A 23,669-nucleotide genomic window follows, 5' to 3' on the forward strand; every position below is an offset into this window, starting at 1 on the left:
AGAGAGCACAGATCAAACTATTAAGAGTGAATATCGGCCGATAATGACCGGCGGCCAATCGATCGGAGCATCCCTAATTATTACCAGACATTTTTGACCGGCAGGTTTTGAATTTACCGGTCTTTAATAAATTTTACCAGCTAAAAAACGGTAATTACCGGCTAACGGAAACCCTGATACCAACACAGCTCTCTGTCGATACGATGGAGAATTACCCCAGTTGCATTGTTGGCTAAATACAGGAACTGTTGTTTCTCTACTATTGATCAATCGCCCCATAAACCCCTTCAACTATATCAGCTATTATGTGCACCGAAGAAATAAAATGCAACTTATTGCCTCTTTTAAAAGGTTGCAATCGATCAAGTGTTGTGTTCTTATCACCGCTGCTTTCACTATTAATTCATCATTTTGAAATGATCACAGCTAACTCCCTGGCTCCAGTTTGAGGCTGTGATCTCCTGATAATACACAGTTGTTTATTTTGTGCTTTTAAAACAAATACAGGGTTTGAATGTATCGTCAGTATCGCATGTCCTTGTGGTAGGGATTTAAGAATTGTAATTACAAACGGGGAACACACAGGTCAGTCAGTCCTTGTCCTTTGGCCTGGCCAGTTTATTTTTAATCCATACTTTTTTCTACTTTCCTTTAGTTGGGTTGGTGCCCAAAAGCTCTTAATGGATGGCTCTGAATAAGGCTCCTGCTGAAGGGAATACCACTTAATCCCCAAATTACCATTATATATGAAGAGTCTTGCTAACAAAATCAATCATTAAATAAAGATGTTCTCTTGTTTTTACTGCAGCTGTCGTGACAATCAGGAATGTTACCTAAAATTATCATAACTAAATTATTTAAGATCAGTTTTGCAAGAACAGTACCAGTGTTGCGCTACACCAGCGAGCTAAAGGGACCTTTTCACATCATGCCCCCACTGTTGGAGTTCTTTGCACTTTTAGCACCGTTAGCTAGCTGATAGCTCGGCAAGCACCTCGTTATGCTACGTATTCGATTCAGAATTCATTTCAGTGCTCGAGGCAGGCAAACGGTATCGTTATTAAATATTAGGATTTATGCTAATCCTTTATTATATTGTCTTTATTCTACTTAGATGATTGTTGTTATACTTTTAAGCAAAATGTGGGTATCATTGCATCATAGACTGACAAAAAACCTTTGTGTTTTAATTCTTATATCATAAATAGTTGGATTAGAATTTGCGTTTTAACACAAACCCAGAAAAATAAGTGAATCTCTTCCTTGAATTGTAAAATAATTCAGCATGATTTTCCAACTCTCCTGCTGTTAGCTCTATTTGTTTGGCTTCAATGAGCATTTATAACACGTCAGTGGCCAAAGTCAGTGGCACTGCTCCAAATCCTTCTCAATTTCATATCACCAGCAGTGTGTCCTGCTAGAGTTCCTGAGCCTCCCCACTATCCCTCCTTATCTTTGAGTCCATTGAAAAGCAGAGTCTGGCTCCACGCAGGAGCAGCAGCGTTATTACCACTATAGACAGGGACCTCTAAATCACTCTAAAAATACTCTGCAGTCGGCCAGGCTGATAGCAGGACGCCCGGCATCCTGACCGATTGGCCCGACTGTCGGTGGAGCGGTGCCCCTTCTGCTGCGCGCAACACACACACACACACACACACACACACACACACACACACACACACACACACACACACACACACACACACACACACACACACACACACACACACACACACACACACACACACACACACACACACACACACCCCCCCCCCCCCCCCCCTCTCCCCTCCTTCTGTCACTTTCTTCACCCGCAGGTACGCTGCAGGCCGACCCAGCAACGGGACACCATTCAGGCAGACATAGTCGCAGCATGTCAAAGTTCTTAAGATGGAGAATCTTCCATCGATCTCGAGGTTTTGTGTAACAGCTCCTGAATGCATTTAGTCCTCTGTGTTCATGACGATAATACACCAGAGATGTGATGTTGACATTGTGCTAGAAAATATTGGAGGAAAAGTATTTTTACAGTAGTTTGAGACCCTTCTTATCTTTTATTGGTTCAACTCCATTAGTGTGCATTCTCGCGGGCAAAGCTATCACAATAAACAGAAACCTTTTCTCTTGTTATGGCTGAGATCTGAGACTGTGCACAATATAATCCACGGATGTAGCATTTCATCACTCACACTTTATAGGTTGATACATGTTTATTTTTGAATGCCTTCAACTGATTAAGCCTAAAACGCTACAGTACACAATACAAGGAAGAAGTGAAAGTATATCCGATAAAGTATTTAAGATAAGATGCAACTTAAAGGTAAAGAAAGCAAAGCATATTCATATCATCCTTAGTTCAGCTGCATTTACAAAACAGTTGTGTAGCCGAGTTCCTTTTTTGCATGCTATGTTATTTAGGCTATTGTTCGGCTTGTCACCTACAAATATTACATTTACAGTAGAGACATGTTTTTTTCTTTACTTAACTGCGAGAGCAAAGAAAATGAAAGACCTAAAGCATATTCAATTTAAATGTCAAGTAAAAGCTATCTTTGGGAATAACTGCAAATTGTAGTTCTTTCTATAAAAAAAAACTAAACTAATTCAATGTTGTGGTTTATCCTTCTATTAGTATTCAACCTCTCTAGCTGTTACAAATTACCCAGTGAACTTTGGTTCTCATTTATTTCTCAACCGCCCCAATGTTTGATTTCACCGAGAACTTCAAAGCAGGAGAGAAACTTAATTTGCAGTTTTATTGAGTTCCAGTCTCTGATGTCGGTTTTGTTTTCCCAACCTTGAGAAGTTCAGCTCGCTTTAATGTTTGGAAATAACCTTGTGATCACACCTCTGCTAATCGCCCCCTTTCTGCTCCATCTTTTCATCTGCCTCGCCTTGTATAGCTAACCATCTGTTTGTTCTCATGTGTCACTGTCTTGCTGTGTTTTGTATAATCTTTCTGCTATTCTCTACTCAAACCCTGGTGCACAAACACTCCTTTCACCCTTTTTGAAAGTGCATGTATTTGTTGCTCCCATTCTCCCAGACCTGTCTTCAGTTTTCATATCTGGTCTCTTATTGTTTCACCGTCCTTGTAAACACAACACTGTCTGTTGCCGTTGGTTTCCACCATCATCCATGCATCCGATTGCCTTCAGCCCGGCTTTCATACAACTGCATCCAATGAAGCTAAATTGGCACTCCCCAAAGGTGGAATTAGGGTTGCCAAGCATCGCTGCTTATCAGAGACTAATTGAATGAGGTTTATTTATTGTGGGAATTATCGCCACTGCCTCACACACACAGCCAAGCTCAGCTCAAATCTCATCCATTTACATACATACAAATTCACTCTGTTTTTTACTTTGATTGAACTCACGCCACACACACCTTCTTCCTCATCTCTCACACTCTCTGACTTCCTCTCTCCGTTTATCACAACCTAACACACGCTTTTTCCTCCCTTCCCCTCCTCCACCACCATCTCTCTCTCTCACTCTGTTCAGGTTTCATTAGACGACACAGCTCTCTGGTATAAATTCACACGAGGCAGGAAAACGTGATGTCATTATTCTCTCTTTGGTCTTGTAAACTGTCAGGTGTGTGAAATGGAGAGTTCATGTGTGTGTGTGAATCTGTCAGAGGAGGTGGTGATTAGTGCTGCGTACCGGTACGCCGAACCGATACTGGACTTGTGAAAAGTTTTGGTTCAAGTCCGGTTAAAACCGGAACGTCGGGAACCGGTACTTACGTATATTCTCCTTTTTGTTCTAAACCATCTAAAACCTTCCATAGATCGAGAAATTTGCGCTGAGAAAAGACGAAAAACATTGTTTTGGCTTCTGATATGGCGGCCATTACTGAACTCACGAAGTCTCGCAAAATATTGCAACTGCTCGCGAGATCTGTGTGACGTCAAGGGAAGCTGGCTTCGACATAGTGGACACTGACAGCGTGGGATGCTGGTTGCCATATTTGGTAGTGTTGCTAAGCTAACTCCTTTGTATGTATGGTGATATAGTGTCTGCCGAAAGAGCAACACTTCACCCAGACAATGTCAATATGCTGTTGTTCTTGAACAAGAACACATAGACTTGTACTCTTGCATATTGAGTCTTGTATGTACATCACTATGTATGTAGTTGTGTTGTGTAGTTAGTAACACATGTAGAGTTCTAGAAAAGACATGGTGTAGACACAAGTTGGAAGGGGGCACAATAAACCTGACGAGTTTGAATTTGATTATGAGTTTATTTTCAATTGATAATTAGCTCACAATAAGTTCACTTTAGTTACTCACACAACTTGACACAAGTCCGGACTTATAAGTCCGGACCTGAACCTGAACCTCTGGACTTGAGTCCGGACCTGAACCTGAATGTGAGTCCAGGTACACAGCACTAGTGGTGATGTATTTGTGTTTAGTCTATGCATGTTGTCATTTGTTGTTGTGCTTGAAGTAGACGTGTGTGCTTCGTCTTGCCTTGTGTGTGAGCGAGGAAGAGAGAAAGAGCTTTATCTCAGCAGGAAGAGATTCAGACGCCTGGCAGGAGGGAAACATTTCTCTTGCCAAAAATACTGATTTCCAGAACTCCATCTCTCGTATCCACTTTTCACCTCACTAGTAGCCTCGCTGGATTTCCATTCAAACTCCTCGCCCATCCCATCTGGTCGTTACTCTTGAGCTCTTTCCAATGCCCTCCACACAACCTCTTGCACCGGCCTCTCCAACATTTACTACTTGTCCTTCTGCCTACAGTCTGTAACAAGCAATACGACTATAACCTTAAAGATGAGCAGAGATTCTGCATTTAAAAAAAACCCACTGGATAATTTGAGAATACTTAATAGTCCAGAGGCAATTCACCGTTTTTAACAGACACTACAGGAAAGCCGTTTGAATGAAATAAGGTCCAGATTAAACAGGACATTGTATTTTGCAAAAGACACTGCTATTAATTTCTTTTGAGTATTATGACCGACAGAAATGAAATTGTATATACCTCTATTATATTGAAAATCATTAACACAAATGTATATCTCATAAGCTGAGCAAATCAAACTAAAACGATTAGACACGGCTAGATACCCCTAAAAGTAAGTACGGAAATACAATATTTAGTCATTTTATTTAATTAGATGCGGTTTCAGGCAGCCAACCTTGACATTTAGTTATGAAACGGTGTTCATTATCATCCTCTGAACTTCAGCCGCCTGGTTTCTCTGCCAACTCTTACTTTGTTAAACAGACTTGTTTTGGGTATGTGTAAGAAAACTTAATCAGGTGACAAGACCAGATATCATATATCAGTTGGGCTCCAACATCAACACACAACTTTTATCAGGAGAACCTTTTCACCGTTGTTGATGAAAGAGTACTAACACTTTGCTGTCACAGTCTGCTGCACAGTTTTCTATAAATGGTTTTGCAATCTTTCCCTCCTCTGTTGCTGCGGGTCCACCGTGGCATTTCAGACCATTTTATAATGAGCCCAGCAGCGATAAACAAAGCCAACCCCAGGCCAATTCAGACCCGTCTGGCTGGCAGAGGACAACTGGTTACCAACTTATTTGGCATCAGACCCAAACATCTGCCGTTTTCTTTTTTTTAGCTGGTCAGGCGAGCTTTTAGCCGAGCTCCCTGAGTAAACCCCAGCCTGAGTGCCTGTCTGCAGGCCCCGGGCCAAAGGGTCTCAATCCACACTGTATTACTAGTCCAGGGCTCTCGACTAAGTTTTTTCACCATCCACCCGGAACCGTCCCGAAATACAATCTAAGCCGTCTCGAAATGAATGTGGACCGTCACGAATTTAAAATATTAGTTTTTCTACATTATCATTAGTTAAAATCATTCAAAGTGACCTTTAACATAAATAAAACATCATACAAATCATTAGATGATAATTCCTCAACCTTTTTTATTTGAGTTAAATCAGTCAATCACATGAACAAAGGCCAAATATATTTAAACAAACAGACAAACGAGAAAATTACTCTAATATTGAATCAAATCAAGTCCCATCCAATTAACAAAAAGATCCACCACTCTGTCCTGAAGACAGAACCCAGAGTAACCACTAACCAGGATGACAGTCTGTAACACAGTCAGGAGACCTTTTAGCCGAGCTCCCTGAATAAACCCCAGCCTGAGTGCCAAAGGGTCTCAATCTAAACTGTATTACTAATCATTAGATGGCATTCACTTCTTTGTACAAAGCAAAGGAAGCATAGCATTTCAGCAAACTGCAACACGTGTAGCACGTGTTAAAGCTATGTTTAAGGGACTCTTCTTGGTTTTTTTAGGTTTTTTTATGGTTTTAGCATAGAAAGAAATCTAATTGAATTTCAGCACAACATGTGTTCGTAGGACTAAATGATATACAATATGTCCAACTGAATGCCAGCACTATAGGCCAAGCTGGGATTAGACTGCCTCACACAGCATGGATCCACAGGCTTTAAGGAGGACTACGTATAAATCCCTATAATACTCATGCAACAGATGTACAGGGAGGCATATACTGCATCTTATAAAACAGACAAGTCAAATCAAGCAATCTGATTGCCGTGATATAATGAGCGTATATCACGGGTAGAATTGTAGTTACTTTTCACAACAAGTCAGTATCCCTCCGCGTCTGAGAAAAGCTACAACCGTTACAACTGTTACATTACGTCCGTTACGAAACTAACTAACATTTAAGATTAACTTCAACCTCCGAGGTGGCCTTACTATTGATGAGTGGATTGAGCAGTGCCTATCTCCAGAAAAAAAGGCACCTAAACGACGACATGCAGAGCTACGTGAAGAGCTGATGCGGGTCTTGAAAGCAGAGAAATGATGACCGTTAGTGGCCACAGGTGAGAAAGCTCTCTCCAGAGCTACTTGAAGCCGAATCTCGGGGACCGGAGAAAGTGGAGCAATATTCTCGCCACGCCAAGCAACAGCCTACAAGTAACTTCGTAAGCCATTCTAGTGATGCTGGACAGTTTTTCAGCGACGGGCCAAACAACGGCCCTTAGCTGTGATATAATGACCATATACCACGGCCTGTCCTGAGCTATTGCTTAATTCTACTGCATGGTAGCAGAGTTATCCATGATATAGTCTTCCTCAGATGCATAGGGGTAATACATAATTCCTTCACCTCATCAAATAAAGATGTGGCATCTTTATACAATGTCTACGAAGGTTGCAACAAAGAACAGAACTGCACTGAGGCAGTATTTGATTACTGATTTTTTTCAATCTGCGTAATGGACAACCTTGAAACACCACGTGTGTGCTACAGCATGTATTGATATTATGATATGATAGAATATTGTATTTTAAATGTCCCATCCCAAGTACTTTCCTATTCTTTTGGTGTGGAGCACTGCTCTAGGGGAACATTGTAAATGGGGATTTCATGGTCATGGTGCCATTAATTGAAAAGCATGCATTGCTTCAAAGATAATAAGTTTCCCCACAAAGGTAGACAGAAAGAGGGAATTCTGAGAAAGCATATTTGTCATGATGAGCTCCTCTTCTCCACCTTTCTCAGAGAAAACACAACAAAGCCATTCAAATGATCCATCTGCCCAATTATGACAGAGAATGTGCTTTGGGCTGGTAACTAGGGAAGTAATTGCCTTTCTTGTTTCCTTTTGTACACTGTGTTACTGCAACCTAGACTTTGAAATGTCCAACGTGTGCTCCGCTCACATGCAGTGGGTCGGCCTAGATTAAAATATCTAGCGCAAGATCATAAAACTAAGTCTATGTCGCTGACAGATTCATAGATACAGTAACATGATCAAAGTCCTTTGGGAGAAACAGTGAACGTTTGTCGAGATGTAAAGTGTGATGGAGTGGAGGTGAAGAGGACGGGGTTAATGTCGAGCCAGCTAACGGAGAGAAAGGTCAGTAAATCCTTCAAAATCCAACACTTTAATACAGAACTCTGATTGCATCAATTAATCACAGCCAACACCGGTTCACGATGTTAATAACCAGGTTGAAAAATGAATCTTTGTTGTAGTCTACCAACGTTAAGGGGGATTGATTAAGGTGTTCTTATCTTCCTCTCGTAACATTTTTGCTATGCTATTCTTTCTGGAGTTGAGTTTGGGCACAACATTCCCATCCCCTCTTTCTTTTCCCTTTTGCTGGTAATCATATTCTGTAACTTGAATTGCTTAGTTTCCTCTTCTCTTTCCCTCAATCCAATCCATTATCACATTAACTCAAAAACAACACTTTCCCACTTTGTAGTCGATTTGTCCTTTTAAATCAAATAAAAACCATATTGGTAGGAAAACTGTTGAACTCAAGCACTATTTAATCTATAAAGTAAAAAAAAAATCTGAAAATGTAAAAGCATTTTGAGGAATGTGGTCTTAGACGTTTACAAATAACATTAGTATCTGCACGTCTGTTTCTTTAAGCTATGTGGCGTTAGCGGGTTAATGGATTCGTAGCACGCTGGATCACTAGATTAGCTAAGTAGCTAGTAAACTTGATCGGGACAACTGACTGCAGAACCCGGCAAAGGAGAAGGAAATTATAAGAGGTTGAACCGACCGGTAGCCTTTTTCTGGTAACAAAGATCCCAACATTGAATTGTATTTTGTCCTACAGGTAAGTAATCAAATCAGATTTTTCAAATGATTGAGTCTGATAATACTGCCCCCAATGACATGAATCAATCGCCATTTTCTCCTGACCCAGTGAAATGATCCTGCAAACAGCTCAATGTCCGTTCTACTCTCTTTCTATCTCTATAGGTGTCATATCAACCATGTGAACAAGGGAGCTACTCTTTCACAGCTTTCCACTCCAACCAAAGCATGGCTCAGCTCCCTTGAGTGTGTAACAGGCTTGGTATGTCAATATTAATAGAAACCCTAAAAGCATCAGTAGAGCTGCATTGTGGGTAATGGTTGATGAGTAAAGTGACTTATCCAATTATTTAGTGCCACTATTTTATAAACAGTAGCTTTTATCAGGTTCTGCTCACGTACACTGTGAACAAAACTAAAGACTAACAAGGTAATTTTTCATAAACTTCTCCCTTTTTGGGCTGTTTGAAGAGCTTATGCACATTCCTGCTGGACTCAGCAGCAGGCAAATCCTCCTGTTTCCTCCTGTCCAATTTGGCAACTGCAGCACTGCTGAAAGTTTAATCTGAAGGAAAAGAGGGGAGTAAGGGAGGGCCAAGTCCTCGATTACTGAAGGAAAATGTGACGTCTTGTTGGGACCAGAATTCACTTCTCTCTTTACTCTTTCCTTGTACTGCAAATGTGCAAATCAAAGTCTGCAGAGACAGAAAACATGCAGAAGCCTAACCTATATATATATATTGGAGATATACCAATTACAGCTAACAGGAGCAGATGAGGCCTGAACTGGGCTCAGAGACTTCTGGAAAGATGATAATTTTTCAAGACACACATTTGTGTAAGTTACAGATATTATTGCTCTAATTTAAAGGTTATTTTTTTTGCAAAGACGAATAATTCCTTAAGCATCCTAGATAAATAGTTTTTTATCAGTGTGTAAAATTGAAAGTTGGAAAAGTCTAAGCTCCAACCCCCAGAATTCATTCTATTAGTCAAGAGAACTCTCCTGGTGAATGTCATGTACCCCTCCCTCATCAACCGTGAAGTGTAGCCTCAGTTGCAGCACCGTGGCTGCTGGTATGGCAGCCCAGGTCCAGGGGGGTACATGTCAGATTGAGAAAAGAATTCACCAGGAGAGTTTTCTTGACTAATAGAATGAATTCTGGGGGTTGGAGCTTAGACTTTCCGACTTTCAATTTTAAGGACCACCATACTGAGGCTAAACTTCAGGGTCGATGAGGGAGGGGTACATGTTGTTGGGATTTGAATAAAATTCACCAGGAGAGTTTTCTTGACTATCATAACGGATTCCGGTGGTTGGAGCTTAAAATAAATGAATTTGAAAATGTGCATGGCACTAAGGACCACCCTAGTGTGTATACTGACAGAGAGTTCTCTCTGTCATGGAAATACCATATTGTGACTGCTCTATTATACTTAGGTAGTACCCTTCAGGGACAATGCTGTCCAACTCAATATTTTGTTTTACTTCCTCGTCATAGTCCGTCAGTTTGAAGATGTAGATATTTTTACAGAGGACCTACTTTGATCCTTAACTCAGTTTAACATCATCACACGACTGGGTTATCATACTGTTATGTATTTTGGCTTCAAATGCATATTGAGGCCATTATCTGGGGGTTTTCATTGTTGAATAATCTGTAAATGTTAAAAAGTCAACAGGAGACCAAGATCCCAACAGACTTACAGAGTTAACATTAATTAGCTATAGCTAGATAAAGCGAATACAATCCAAGTCACTTAAGCTAATCGCCTCATTGGGCTTCACAATCTGTCCGACATGACTTCCTCTCTCTTCAGTCACTAGACTTGGAAGAGTGGAAAAACACAACTTTGAACAGGAAAAAAACGTGGTAAAATCAATTACTGCAAGAATCACAAGAAATGTCAGCTCCTTACATCCAGGGCTAGAATGAAAATCTTGGCAAGCATGGCAACAGTAACTAAGGTCCAATCTAATACCATCCTCCTCTCGTACATACAGCTGTGTCAGGCCCTCAGGCAGTCTTTTTAAAGTGATCATCTGCGAACCCTCTCACCCCACTTCAACCTCCCGACTCCCACATTCATGAACACATCCGAGTCTGCACCTCGGGCGGGGAAGAAGAAAAAGGGCAAACCGCTCAATGTGTGGTCGCTTCGAGCGTGTCATCATTTTTCAGTTTAGCAGCATGTTGCTTTATGTGTTATCGAACGAGTGCAATCATTGCATTCATTAAGTAGATATTAAACAGAGAAACTAAATGTTGCCATTAGTTGCAAAAACGTTTGTTTGTATAATGGGAGGTTTTTTAATCAGCTGAGTTAAAGTCCATCAAGACAACATCCCTAAAGGTTCCTCCAAGACTCAGATCAGAGATTCTGGAGGAACGCATTTCTTCATGGAAACATTAAAACATTTATTAGTGTCAAGAAAAGACCAGAGCCACACATAGAAGATATACAAACAAGCTGTCAACTTGCTATGGATTCAGCGACATCCACGTCAATGTTTAATAGACAACTCTGCTGATGTCTTATTTGATGTTCTTTCATTCTAAACTCTAGTTTATTTCTAAATAGCTTTAGTCCTTACTGGAATCAACAGCAATAAAAAAGACTTTAATGGAACTGCAAAGAGCTTTGGATAAAAGCATCCAGCTGACAGCCTGCAGTAATCTCAAAGTTTAGGATAATCACTGAAGAAGTACTCTAGGGGTACTGTCGGTCTGCAGGTTATTTCACTTCTTGCTTTGCAATCAATCCATCCTGGCAGTGCACACAGTGAGCACTTTATTTCAACATGGACTCACATAAATACTGGAGCTTGAGACAATTGTCACATCTTAGCTTTTAAAATGTCACTGTTTTGTGAGTTGGCATCGAAGCAGATCAACTCCTCAGTGTCTGTCAATGCAGACTCCATATTTATCTGTTTTCTAACTCCCTAATAATAACAACTGCATGAACTGAGATACATCTCAATCTGCATTTCACTCAGTCTTCATGTTTACCCACTTTCCTTCATAATAGAGTCTGAATGCTTGGGACTAATACGTTTCCAGCTTCTAAGGAGCTTCAGAAGAGGGCTACAAACGGACCAGGCACACACCGAGAAACACATAATGACCCAGCTGAGGCCACAGGAATCACAGAGACATGACTGGACATGAAGGCAGTTATTGGTTTCATATTCTGTGCAGCCTGTTGGGATGTTGTTCAGCTGAGCACCGGAGGAAAGGCCTACAATACTCATTATGTGCCAAATGAACCAAAATTGAACCAATTTGGCTACCGTCCAGTGGGCAGAAGATAATATCACCGACATACAGCAGCCCTCAAAAAGTAAATAGTACCGTAAGTGATTTGATCCTGTATAAGGTATTGCAATTGTACAGATTTGTGACTCCAAATGTATCATTAATTGGTGGTTTTCCACTTTTAAGTTCATACGGTAAGTACATCTTGGTTCAAGACCTGTAAGAAAGGTATATTATGCTACTAGATTTGGACTCTGATTATTCTGGACTGACGACAAACATATATGTAATTCCTATTTTATTGCGGTTCACATGTGTGCGTTGCCATGGAGCCCCAATGCAACCCCCTTTTTAAGGGTGCAATGAACTGTTTCACTCTGGGAGCTATTCGTGTGAAAGCATGACCTAGATGCTGGGCGAAAAGTAAAGCTTCATGGCAGTGAGCCGTGTGAGCAGACTTCTGGCTTCATGGTTATCAAGACGCCCACATGTACCCTGCAGTGATAATGCAAGAAGGAACGACTCCAATAGCTTCACAGAAGATTACACACAAGAGTGTCTATCGATTGGAAAAGCAGGGAATCAAAGCAGTATTTAATCTGGTATTGTGGTTTTATGGAGTCCTTGATGAGGCAAACAGAATCTTTATTGAGCGCCCTCCCTTCATCAACATAGCAGTGAAGCATTACCTGTTCCAGTACTGGGCCAACAGTGGGTCCAGGTGTTCAAACCTCAGCGCCGTTTCACATATCTCCATTGCTTCCTACCTAACAGGCCCTTAGCAAATGCCTGAGGGGGTTTATAATATCATTTACTGTGAGCATGTCAAACTGCCCGTGGGAGAAAGACTTGAAGTGAGAGATTCTCCCCTTGCAAGTTTAGATTAAAATCATCAAATGGAAAGCGTTCAGGGCAGGCTTAGATTCACCGGGGGATTCTTTTGTATGCAGACAAAAGAAATCAACTGAAATAGCCCCAATAACTAACACAGCTAAATTAACTACAAAGAGACACACAACTCTGGACTCCTGGTCCTCTAAATGTGGCTTATAGAACCACCACCCACTGAATAATATCCTATTGTTCAAACTTATTTTGGTTTATTAAATGTAGGGCTATACTTTTTTTTAATAAACATCCCTTTGTAAGTCTCAAAGTATTCAACCATTACATAAAATAGGGAAAAGCAGAAAATCCTCAAATGTAAGAAGCCACAACGTTTAAATTAAAATCATAAATGTTAATTAATACATTTAAAAACTTCAGGAGAGATCACATCTGAACCACTGTATAAAAAGGCAATTCATGATTTGTTCTTTTGTCTGTCCTAAACTACGGAAACTCTGAAAAATAGGAGACATTTTAGCTTTGTAAACTAAACCACTGACCACAGAAAGGCAGAGAGACAGTGTTGAGGACAAACACTTGCATTGAAATCCTCATCAATGTAAAGTGACCTTGGTCCCCTGAGAGCCTTTTCCTGCAGACACTGAGTAGTGTGTTTAAAGATCAGAGACACTGCCGTCCATCTCCGATAAACGAGGCGAGTTCGGCTGCTCCGACTGACCCTAACCCTCAATACAGGCCAAACGCTTTCAGGCTGAATCAATGGAGGCTGATGTTCCCCATTCAATTACCCATGGGTATCATTACCGTGTGTGTGTGTGTGTGTGTGTGTGTGTGTGTGTGTGTGTGTGTGTGTGTGTGTGTGTGTGTGTGTGTGTGTGTGTGTGTGTGTGTGTGTGTGTGTGTGTGTGTGTGTGTGTGTGTGTGTCAGACAGAGAGAGAAATAAAGTAGTCGATCATCTGACTGAACAGGCTAACTGCTGAGGACAGAGTAATTATGATCAAAGCAACAGTCAGTGTGAGATGGCGGTGAGTTCAGACATGTGATTTATTAAAGTGGAAACTAAGGTTTGGTTTCATTATTGGTTAACCTTCTCGTTATCTTCTCCTTTAACTGATTTGTTTAAAGTGAGGCTTTCATATTGCTTACATTGTCCGACCAACAGTCTTGTACGATAAGATATTGAATTAACTACAGTATCATTTATGACAAAGAAAGGCAGCAAATCCATACATTCACAGAAACGATGAGTGTATCCAAAAATGTGCGAATGGTTTTAGTTTTTCCAACAAAACATTGCAGTTCTTTGGTTTATAAAATAGCATACACAAATTACAGTCCCAATGCTGCATGGTACATGCCACCTACATACAAATACATGCCGCAACGCTTTTAGAACGCTTAAACAGAATTTTCATGTTTCTTGCATTTGTAAATAATATGAATAAAACATGAAGCAGTAAAAATATGTATTCTTAAAAGTGTAGGTAGAAAACAATATGTAAGAATCCCCACTGCAACTCCATTTTAGGCAACCAATCGTATCTTAGATGGCACAGACAGAGTTTGTCAACCTGGTAACCAAGAAGACGGAGGAGAAGCTTGTTCTTGACGTGTCTGTCTAACCTGAGCTGTATGATATGACAAACAATGTCAGACAAATAGACAGAAAAGGGGCGATGTTAGTCTGTCATCTAAATAGCAGGTAGATTGGTGATGTGTTGTCAAGAAAGTGTTTCATAGAAGAAGTTCATGCGCTTTGCCACTACTCGTTCACACGCTATAAGGTAGCTTACACACATTGAATGTGTTTTCTTCTCTCCCCGGCTTGAACTGCATTTCCTTTAACAGGCCGGGGTTATCCTGGTTTGAACCGCTTACCCTCGAGACAAAGGTTTGGTTTGTATCTGCACTCAAAATCGGCTGCACTCATTCTCCAAAGAAGGAAAAAAGACAAACCCGGGCCAGGCAGTGAACTCAAGGTTATCGGAGCCTGGTGCCACAACGTCCTCATGTTACCATTCTGGCCTCTTCTACTCTCTTTGGACAAATGAAGGCTGAGCTGAAAGGCGCAGAGCAAGCACAGACGGCTTTGCCCTTTGTGTCTTTAACAATTTCACAGAAGGGATGTTTAATGGAGGCAAATTGCACAGAAACAGCTGTGTTTGTGATACTCGAGTCAAGCAGGCAGACGGCTCAATTCTAGCCTGAAAGGACAAGAGAGTGGTTCAGGAATGAGTCCTCGAACCTGGCAATGAGTTAGCATTTTACCATTTCAGGTTCCCTCGTCTTAAAACCAGCGTTTTATTTTTGGTGTTTTTGGTTCGATGCCTGAAATATCTTCTGTGGTTAACACAAACTTAAGAGAACACGTTTTGTCGAGCGAACCCTTGAGATGCTAACGTCTGAGTAAGTCGGCCTACAAAATATCTAATCAATGCACCACTCCATGATGAACCAGCAAACTAAAATCTCTCCTGCAGTTTCTGTAGTCTGCTTTAAACTCATGATCAAATGGGTACAAAGTCTTGGATTGACTTTACCATCCTAGTATATAGGGCTCACTCTAAACGACACAAACATCAAAGTGATCTGAATCCCCAATTCACAGACGATCAGCAATCCCCGTTTCAATCCAATCACTCAGACTTTGAGAGTGTGTGTGTGTGTGTCCCTTTGGAGCAAGCTGTCAATGCTCCTAATAGTTACAGCAGCACAGCAACAAGAGTCTGCTGCATCTCCGATATATTGCTTTCGCTTTTCTGTGCTAGCCTTTCTCCCAGGACACACATGCACACACATAATCAATACAGCCAAGTTATGTGGGAGGACAGTACACGCCTCGTCCATAATGGAGGTCTGTTTGAGACGCTTGATTCTTTGCGTGGTGTTTCGCTTGAGTTTTCCTGGACATCCTGTGACTGTGCAGATACCCTGACTCAACCATTACAAGGCTGCAGGAAACCTAAACACACGATGAGCCAGGCTGCAGATGAACAGGCAAGACAGTGGAGAAGAGCACTAAATGGAAACACACACAAACATAGGCTATCCACCATTTAGCAGCGGCTCACAAAAATAACACAGGTGCCTCCGGCCAATATTCCAGACGGAACATTCCACACACACACACACACACACACACACACACACACACACACACACACACACACACACACACACACACACACACACACACACACACACACACACACACTAGGGCTGCAACGATTAGTCGACATAATCGACGACGTCGATCATAAAAATTCGTCGACGCGGAATTTTAGTGTCGACGCGTCGTATAAAAACAATCAGAGAGCCGGTAACGTTAATTCAAAACTGCGCAAATGTTCATTTGTAACTGCAATGCACTACAGGAAGTGCTGGGGGCAGTATACTCTCCATTGTCTGCCATGACTGCATTCTGTACTAACAACAAAGAAGAAAGAATACGAACGATGGCGGAAAGGAGAGAGAATGAGGGTGATGAAGAGCTCAAAAAAGCGAGACCGAGAGTTTCGAAAGTGTGGGAGTATTTCACAGACGACAAGCCAAAGAAGTCAGTGAAATGCAGAATTTGTAAAGGGGAATTGGCATTCCACGGCAGCACTACAGTGATGCACGAGCATTTAAAACGCAAGCACCCTGGAACCGTGAGGACTGCTACTTTGGATCATGGGTAAGTTTGAGCAAGTTAGCCATAGTCATGTTTACGTTAGCTTACATGTTGGAAAACAGAACGTCTCATGGTTAATGCTTGCTAAGCAAACGCTATTTCAGTTATGTTGAGGCTGCGTGTCCACCAACGAGCTGCTAAACAGCGCCAAGCTTACAGCATAGTAGAGCACACTAGAGCTTTATGGACGCTGTAATTAATTCCAAACTTAAAATAATAATTAACAAGGGTCTGCGAAATGACAAGAATAAAATGCGATTGAATTGATCCTGGGACTGGACAACAGGGTGACATTCACAGGTGTGCAGACTTGAGGTAAAACATGCACTGGAGCCCGGAAAAGGAGCCGTGCCCACAGGAAGCAGAGATGGAGGGTGTGACAGAAATAATCGTTAGATTAGTCGACTAATCGAAAAAATAATCGACCGATTAGTCGACTACCAAAATAATCGTTAGTTGCAGCCCTAACACACACACACACACACACACACACACACACACACACACACACACACACACACACACACACACACACACACACACACACACACACACACACACACACACACACACACACACACACACACACACACACACGATTTTGGGAAAAAATCTAATTACGATTTTTCTAACAAATATTGCGATTGTGGTTCGATTTGCGATATTTGTTTTTAAGCGACCCAACAGAGGTTTATCGTAAAATGCGGCCATATTTCCGGCTAGGAAGGTCGCATCAACGTGCTCCCGTCTCTAGCACCCCCGCAGCCCGAGCTACGAGTGAAAGAACTAAACTTACATCAAACTTCCGTTGGGTTGCTTTAAAGTCAAGCTTCAGTTTAAGATTCACCCTGTAATAGAAACATGTGATGGAGCATTACTAACCTGACTCAGATGGTTTGATTCACCAAACCATCTAGGAAAGCTCCATTGGAAGCCATTTGGAAAAGTATTTCAAAAATACTTGGCAGGTGATTGGATCAATCTGTCATATTTGTATTTATTTATAGAAGGACCATGCATACAAAAACATTAATCTCAGCAAAGAGAAGAGATGTAATATGCCAGATTATAGCTAATAGCTCATTTCCATCTGTGGTCCTCAGGCAGGTTCATAACAATCAATAAACAAATAACAACATTGCATGATCTCGATCAGTCATACAATTTTAAAACCTGATTTAAGTACAGCTCAATAAATTAATACATAGTACACTTGAAATACACTTACATGATCTCGGTCACTCAAATAATTATAAAGCCTGATTTAAATACAGGTTACGAACATAATACTTAGTACCTTTCAAATACACTTAAAGGTGGGGTAGGTGAGTTTGAGAAAACGGCTCGAGATACACTTTTTGTTATATTCCATGGAATGCTCTTAACATCCCGATAGCAATGAATATCTGAAGTGCTTTGACAAAAAAATCCATAAATAAATGTCATCTGTGGAAGCCGTAGCGCAGTAAAAAGCACGACCAATCATCTGAGCCGGCCCGGCTAAAATAACTGGATGGCCTACCTGCCTGTCAGCCTTCCATCTGTGCACAAACTTATCTCGTGCCCTCATTGGTCATGTCAAGTGTGTTGGAGGGGGGGCTCTGTAAGGAAGTGGCAGATTTTTTCCGGTTGTGTATTTTCAAATTCTAGCGCACTCGAGCTGGTTTCTCAAACTTACCTACCCCACCTTTAAATAAAATATCTAAGATATAGTATGGCAATACAGTTCAAATAAAAAAAACTCAGATTACAGTGTCATTAATGTTGGCATGACTGGTTGCTTAATATCATTTTTTTTGCACCATAAGAAATCAAGATAATATCAGTACAGGTTTTAGGTTCAACTGGAAGAGTATTCCAGTGCTTGATGTCCGTAAACGGAAATGCTGATCGTCCAAAGGCAGTGCGCCTCAGAGGGATGGTTAGATCTGCGTTTAATGCAGATCTGGAGTTTCTGCAACTCTGCTCACGGCGAAGCTGAAAAAAGCCCCTCAACGGTGGTGTTGTAGAATTGTGAATGATTCTGAATACCAATTGAACTCAGGAAAGTAGAACAAGACTATCAAAACTGAAAAGTTTGTATATGGACAGTATATTGCAATGATGGTGTTTTAATGACTTTCTATCCATAACTTTTAAGGCTTGTTTATAAAGAACCTCAGGTGGTCTCATAGCAGCCTTATAGTTGCTTGGGACCAGCAGGTTATACAGTAGTGAACATGTGATAGTATCATGGCATGCAAAAAGGTTTTCGATGCTCCTATGGTTAATGAGTTCCTAATATGTTTACATTTGAAAATGTTATATTTCAGCTTTCTAGTCATGCTTCTAATATGGCTTTCAAAAGTCAAATTGGCATCCAAGATCACACACACACACACACACACACACACACACACACACACACACACACACACACACACACACACACACACACACACACACACACACACACACACACACACACACACACACACACACACACACACACACACACACACACACACACACACACACACACACACACACACACACACACACACACACACACACACACACACACACACACACACACACACACACACACACACACTAGAAGTTCCAATGACTATCTCAATAATAAGAGCGTAATAATGCAAAAGCAAAGGATGCCTGCAGCACACTAATCCGTTTTATCTCGCTATTGCTCACCATGAAAGTGCTCACCATGTGTTTATTAGTATTATCTTTATGAAAGCTGGGGCCGTGGGCTCGAATGTTCCACCATCTTTATCCACTGTGGGTCCCACGACCACAGAGGAAGACATGCTATTGCCTGACAAGAGAATACGCTGTATTCAGAGTGTGCCAAGGAGATGAGTCAGAGTGAAAATATAAAAATCAGATGTTTTTATTTGTATATGTATTGGTGGGGTGGACACCAGAAGAAATGCTGGGGAAAAGAGAGTGGTTTATTGTTTGGAAGACAGTCTTCTTCTACATGCAATTGAAACTAATCACTATAGTGTATGCATGTTCTAGTTTTACAAATGACTTGGGCAATTTAAAAATGTCTGTGTGAAAAGTGTGATTCTCAAAAGAAATTCAGTCCGGTGAACTTGGAGGACAATAGAAAAACGCTAGGGAAAGAAATTGGCGTACTGTCGATACCCTTCTTCTACACGTGCTTTAAACTAAGCTATAGGGTATTCATAGCCTAGTTTTAGATACAATTGTATAACTTTAAAAACGTTGTGAGTGACTCGGTTGTAGGGCTGAATGATTAATCGATTTTAAATCGAAATCGCGATTTGAAAATATTTTTTTTTACAATTTTTTGTTTTTTCTTCTTGTGTGTCAGTCATCCACACCAATCAGAAGTGCTGTGCTCCACATGTACTAGCCATTGTTAACCAATCAGAAGTGTCCCATGATAGAAGGTGATAGACAGATTGATCCAATCACCTGCCAAGTGCTTTTGAAAGTGCCTGCCCTTTTCCAAATGGCTTCCAATGGAGCTTTCCTAGATAGTTTGGTGAAACCATCTGAGTCAGGTTAGTAATGCTCCATCACATGTTTCTATTACAGGGTGAATCTTAAACTGAAGCTTGACTTTAAAGCAACCCAACGGAAGTTTCATGTAAGTTTAGTTCTTTCACTCGTAGCTCGGGCTGCGGGGGTGCTAGAGACGGGAGCACGTTGATGCGACCTTCCTAGCCGGAGTTATGGCCGCATTTTACAATAAACTTCCGTTGGGTCGCTTAAAACAAATATCACAAATCGAATCGTAATATTTTTCAGAAAAAACGCAATTAGATTTTTTTCCAAAATCGTGCAGCCCTATTCGGTTGGTTGTTAATTCTCACAACAATGGAGTCCTAGACTTGTGACCAGCACTAACAGATGGGAGCTGCAGCGGCGGATACTAACCAACAGCCTCCAAAAACACAAATCACAGATGATGAGAGGCTGACCTCTCGTTGGGAGAAATGAGCGCTGCCAATGGCAAGGTTCCTTTCTCTACAAACAGTCATTTCCCTGATGACTGGACCTTGAAGAAGACCTCACAAAGTGTTTGTCCTCATGCTGTCTAATGCAAAGTCCAACATTCTACTAGGTCAAATATTAGCAGTACATCATATACATTTGATTTTCTACCAGTAATGCAAGTAATGTGAGTTTTCTCCTTGTGGTTTCAGTGAGTGTGTGCTTCTGTCTGCAACCACTCGTCCCAAAGTGATATGCATCCTGCCAGAGGCATTACCACATAACCTCGTCCACAAGGGAAAAGGCTGGGGCGCTTGAGTGTGAGTATGTGTGGGAGACTGAGTGTGTGTTTGTATATGCATGCATCCATGCGTGATGTAACTGTCAACGGTCTGTCTGGCTTACCAAAGATATTTGTGGAATGTCCTTTCTTGGCGAGGGGCTTCAGCTCGTTGTGACCCCAGCCGTACTGCCTGTAGCTGTCCCATGCATGCTTCATCATCTGAAACAACAAAGACAACAAAACAACATTATGAGAAGATGTGAAGTCTCATGAGTAAGCAAAACACAAGGGTAACGTCACAGACACACACACATGATTCACCTTGAGAATATGGAGTTGATGATGAAATTAACATTTGCAACGTGATTTTAGTTTAGATTGACTTGCAATTAGGAATGTTAGGGTAATATGATTTTTGATTTAACAGCTGTCCCTGGTCAAGGCACCAACAAAAACATACACAGCAGAACAAACAATATGTACAGTATCATCCAGAAGAATGAAAGTAGCTGCATGTGATTGGATATTTTTGACAAATGACCCAGGTGATTCGTAGAGGCATAATCATTAAAAGCATTACTGTTGAGGTAGAAAGAGCTCCTTTATAAAGCCATGTGTTTGAATTACAACCTTTGCTTTTTGTCAATATTATATTAAGTGGCACCTCAGGGCAGAGCAATTCATTACGATTTCATCAATTCATCAATTAACTGCCACATCTCTGCATATTGATGTGAAAAACAGGTCAACTGAACCCAATCAAATGTAGCCTTAAAGAGCAACTTGCAGGTTAGAGACACCTTTGAATAAATGTGTAGGAAAATGATGAATACACTAGATTTTCCCCAAAAATATACAGAAATATACACTACAGTGACATCTGGCGTCGTTTTCGTAAGACATTTTCACTTCCGCATAAAAAAAGCCTCCGCACGTCGTGGCCTCCCGCGTGTGACGTAACACGGGGGACACAAGGCGGAGAGCGGCCGGTCTAACATATGAATAAACATGGATCACAATGCTAGTTTTGACACAGAAGAGGTTGAAAATAGATATTCGAATGCATATGATTATAATTATGAGCCTGCTAGGCGTCCAAGAGACCAGGAGCAGCCAAGGATTAGAAGAAATAACAGCCATCGGAGAGAAATGGAGCTGTGGTGTGAGGAGAACCAGTGGAGAACTGAGCAGCTATCTTGGTGAGTGACCGGCGTTAGCATGTTAGCTAACGTCAGTCACATCACAACATTGTAAAGTTAGCTATCATATATCAGGCTATAACTAAAGTAGCATTGATAATATAGTAACGTTACTGGCAGGACTGTTGATACTGATCCATCACAGAAACTAATGCGCAAGTATCAGCCGTATCTCGCGTTACCTAATGCAACTCCACACTACGGTGCTGACTGGAGGAGAGACGCGAGATACGGCTGATACTTGACGATCTGGCGGAGAAAGGTTGTGGAGCCTCCGTTGATATGCCGTTGTAAATGGCTTGATGGAAAGCAGGTGAGTAGTCGGGGAGGGTGCACAGCTGATTGCAGCAGGTGAGTGGAGGTTGAGCCGGGAGCCAGGAGTGACAGCCACCACGCACACACAAACAACACAGACAGGGGGAAACAAACAAACACAAAGGAGACGGCTGGAGCAGTACAGCCACCACAGCGTTACCTAATGCAACTCCACACGGTTGAATTAATTACATTTAATTAATTAATTTTTATTTAATTTTTTGTATTGGTTTTTCAGTTGAGTTTTACTTAAAGTTCAGGGTAATCAACTGTTAAAAACATACTGTTCACATTTATTTTTTCAATAAATGGATGTTTTCAAAGTAAATGGATAATCGTTTTTAATAATCGTGATATCAATTATTGACCCAAATAATTGAGATTATGATTTTTGCCATAATCGAGCAGCCCTACTAGAAATAAACAATTTCAACCCAATTTAACCAATTTTAATTGACACGGGCGAGAAAAGGAAAAAGGGCCAGCTTTTAGTGCTGCTCTTTCAATTTCAGAGCGTTTTTCCCTCCTACACAGCCCTTATTCAAGTGGCATCGACAAGCTTGGGAAAGTGCATTTCCTGTCTATATGTCTGTGTCAATCTCTGTCTGCTTCTATTGACATCGGATGATTTTCTTCTCCATATCGTCTGTAGACCTGGCAGCTATCCTATCTGTCCATCAGCCAATCTCTCTCTCTCCATGCCTGTCAGCCACTCACAACATCTCTATGACCTGAACATGACCTGGATGATGGCAGTGATGATACTGCACAGTTTTTCTGATATTGTTTTTGGTTACTTTGGTTCATTTTCATGGTTCCTTCCACTCTAAAATGTGAAAATATCAAATAGAATCAAATTCTGTGGGAAACACTGAACTGGGATGGATATTTCCACATATGTATAGAACAAAGAATGAATTAGCCTAGGACATAATTGGCAGATTAGTTGACAGTTAAATATGTGTAAGTTGTAGTCCTAATGGTGAGAGAGTCCTTAGAGGAGAGTAGAAACTAAAACCAGGTATCTGCATCACTGTATTGCATTACAGGAAGTAGCAGATCAGTTACCGTGTATTGCTATGATAGCAAGTTATGCCACCATGTGAGGCTCAGTGTTCAAATCCTCCTCCATGCTTTCCTCAGGCAGGCAGCCAAGCTAATAAAGACCAGGGCCAGGAGCGCGCGTCTCTGTGTTTTTGGCCTCGTGGCTTCCCATGACGCACTCACCAAGGATTATAAATCAAGTTAATACACACCATGACATGGACACTTAAGTGTTGGCCGGCTCCGTGTGTTGATTGGATGCTTCATCAAGTTTTGATTGGCCCATATGCCAAGGACAGGTACAACAAGACAGAAGTGTTGACTAACTGCTTATTCAAAAAGGACCTTGGAAAGCTAATTGGACATTAAGCTGCAAAATTCTGTTATTGATTTTGACAAATACCTCGTGCCATCAGAGCATCTTGGGATCCAGAAGAGAAAGAGGGGGGAAAATGGGTGGCTGGTTCATCTCACA

General features: G+C 41.2%; 1 protein-coding gene across 1 annotated transcript in view; it reads right to left on the reverse strand.

Moving 5' to 3' along the window:
• Positions 1 to 23,669, reverse strand: part of man1a2 (mannosidase, alpha, class 1A, member 2) — a 121,382-nt gene that overhangs the window by 55,041 nt on the left and 42,672 nt on the right. Inside the window, exon 4 of the mRNA XM_079666137.1 lies at positions 20,759 to 20,855. Within this exon, the coding sequence (XP_079522263.1) occupies positions 20,759 to 20,855 (97 nt within the window). The remainder of the gene's footprint in view (positions 1 to 20,758; positions 20,856 to 23,669) is intronic.

Source organism: Notothenia rossii, assembly GCF_949606895.1.
Source record: "Notothenia rossii genome assembly, chromosome: 2".
Classification (NCBI taxonomy): domain Eukaryota; kingdom Metazoa; phylum Chordata; class Actinopteri; order Perciformes; family Nototheniidae; genus Notothenia; species Notothenia rossii.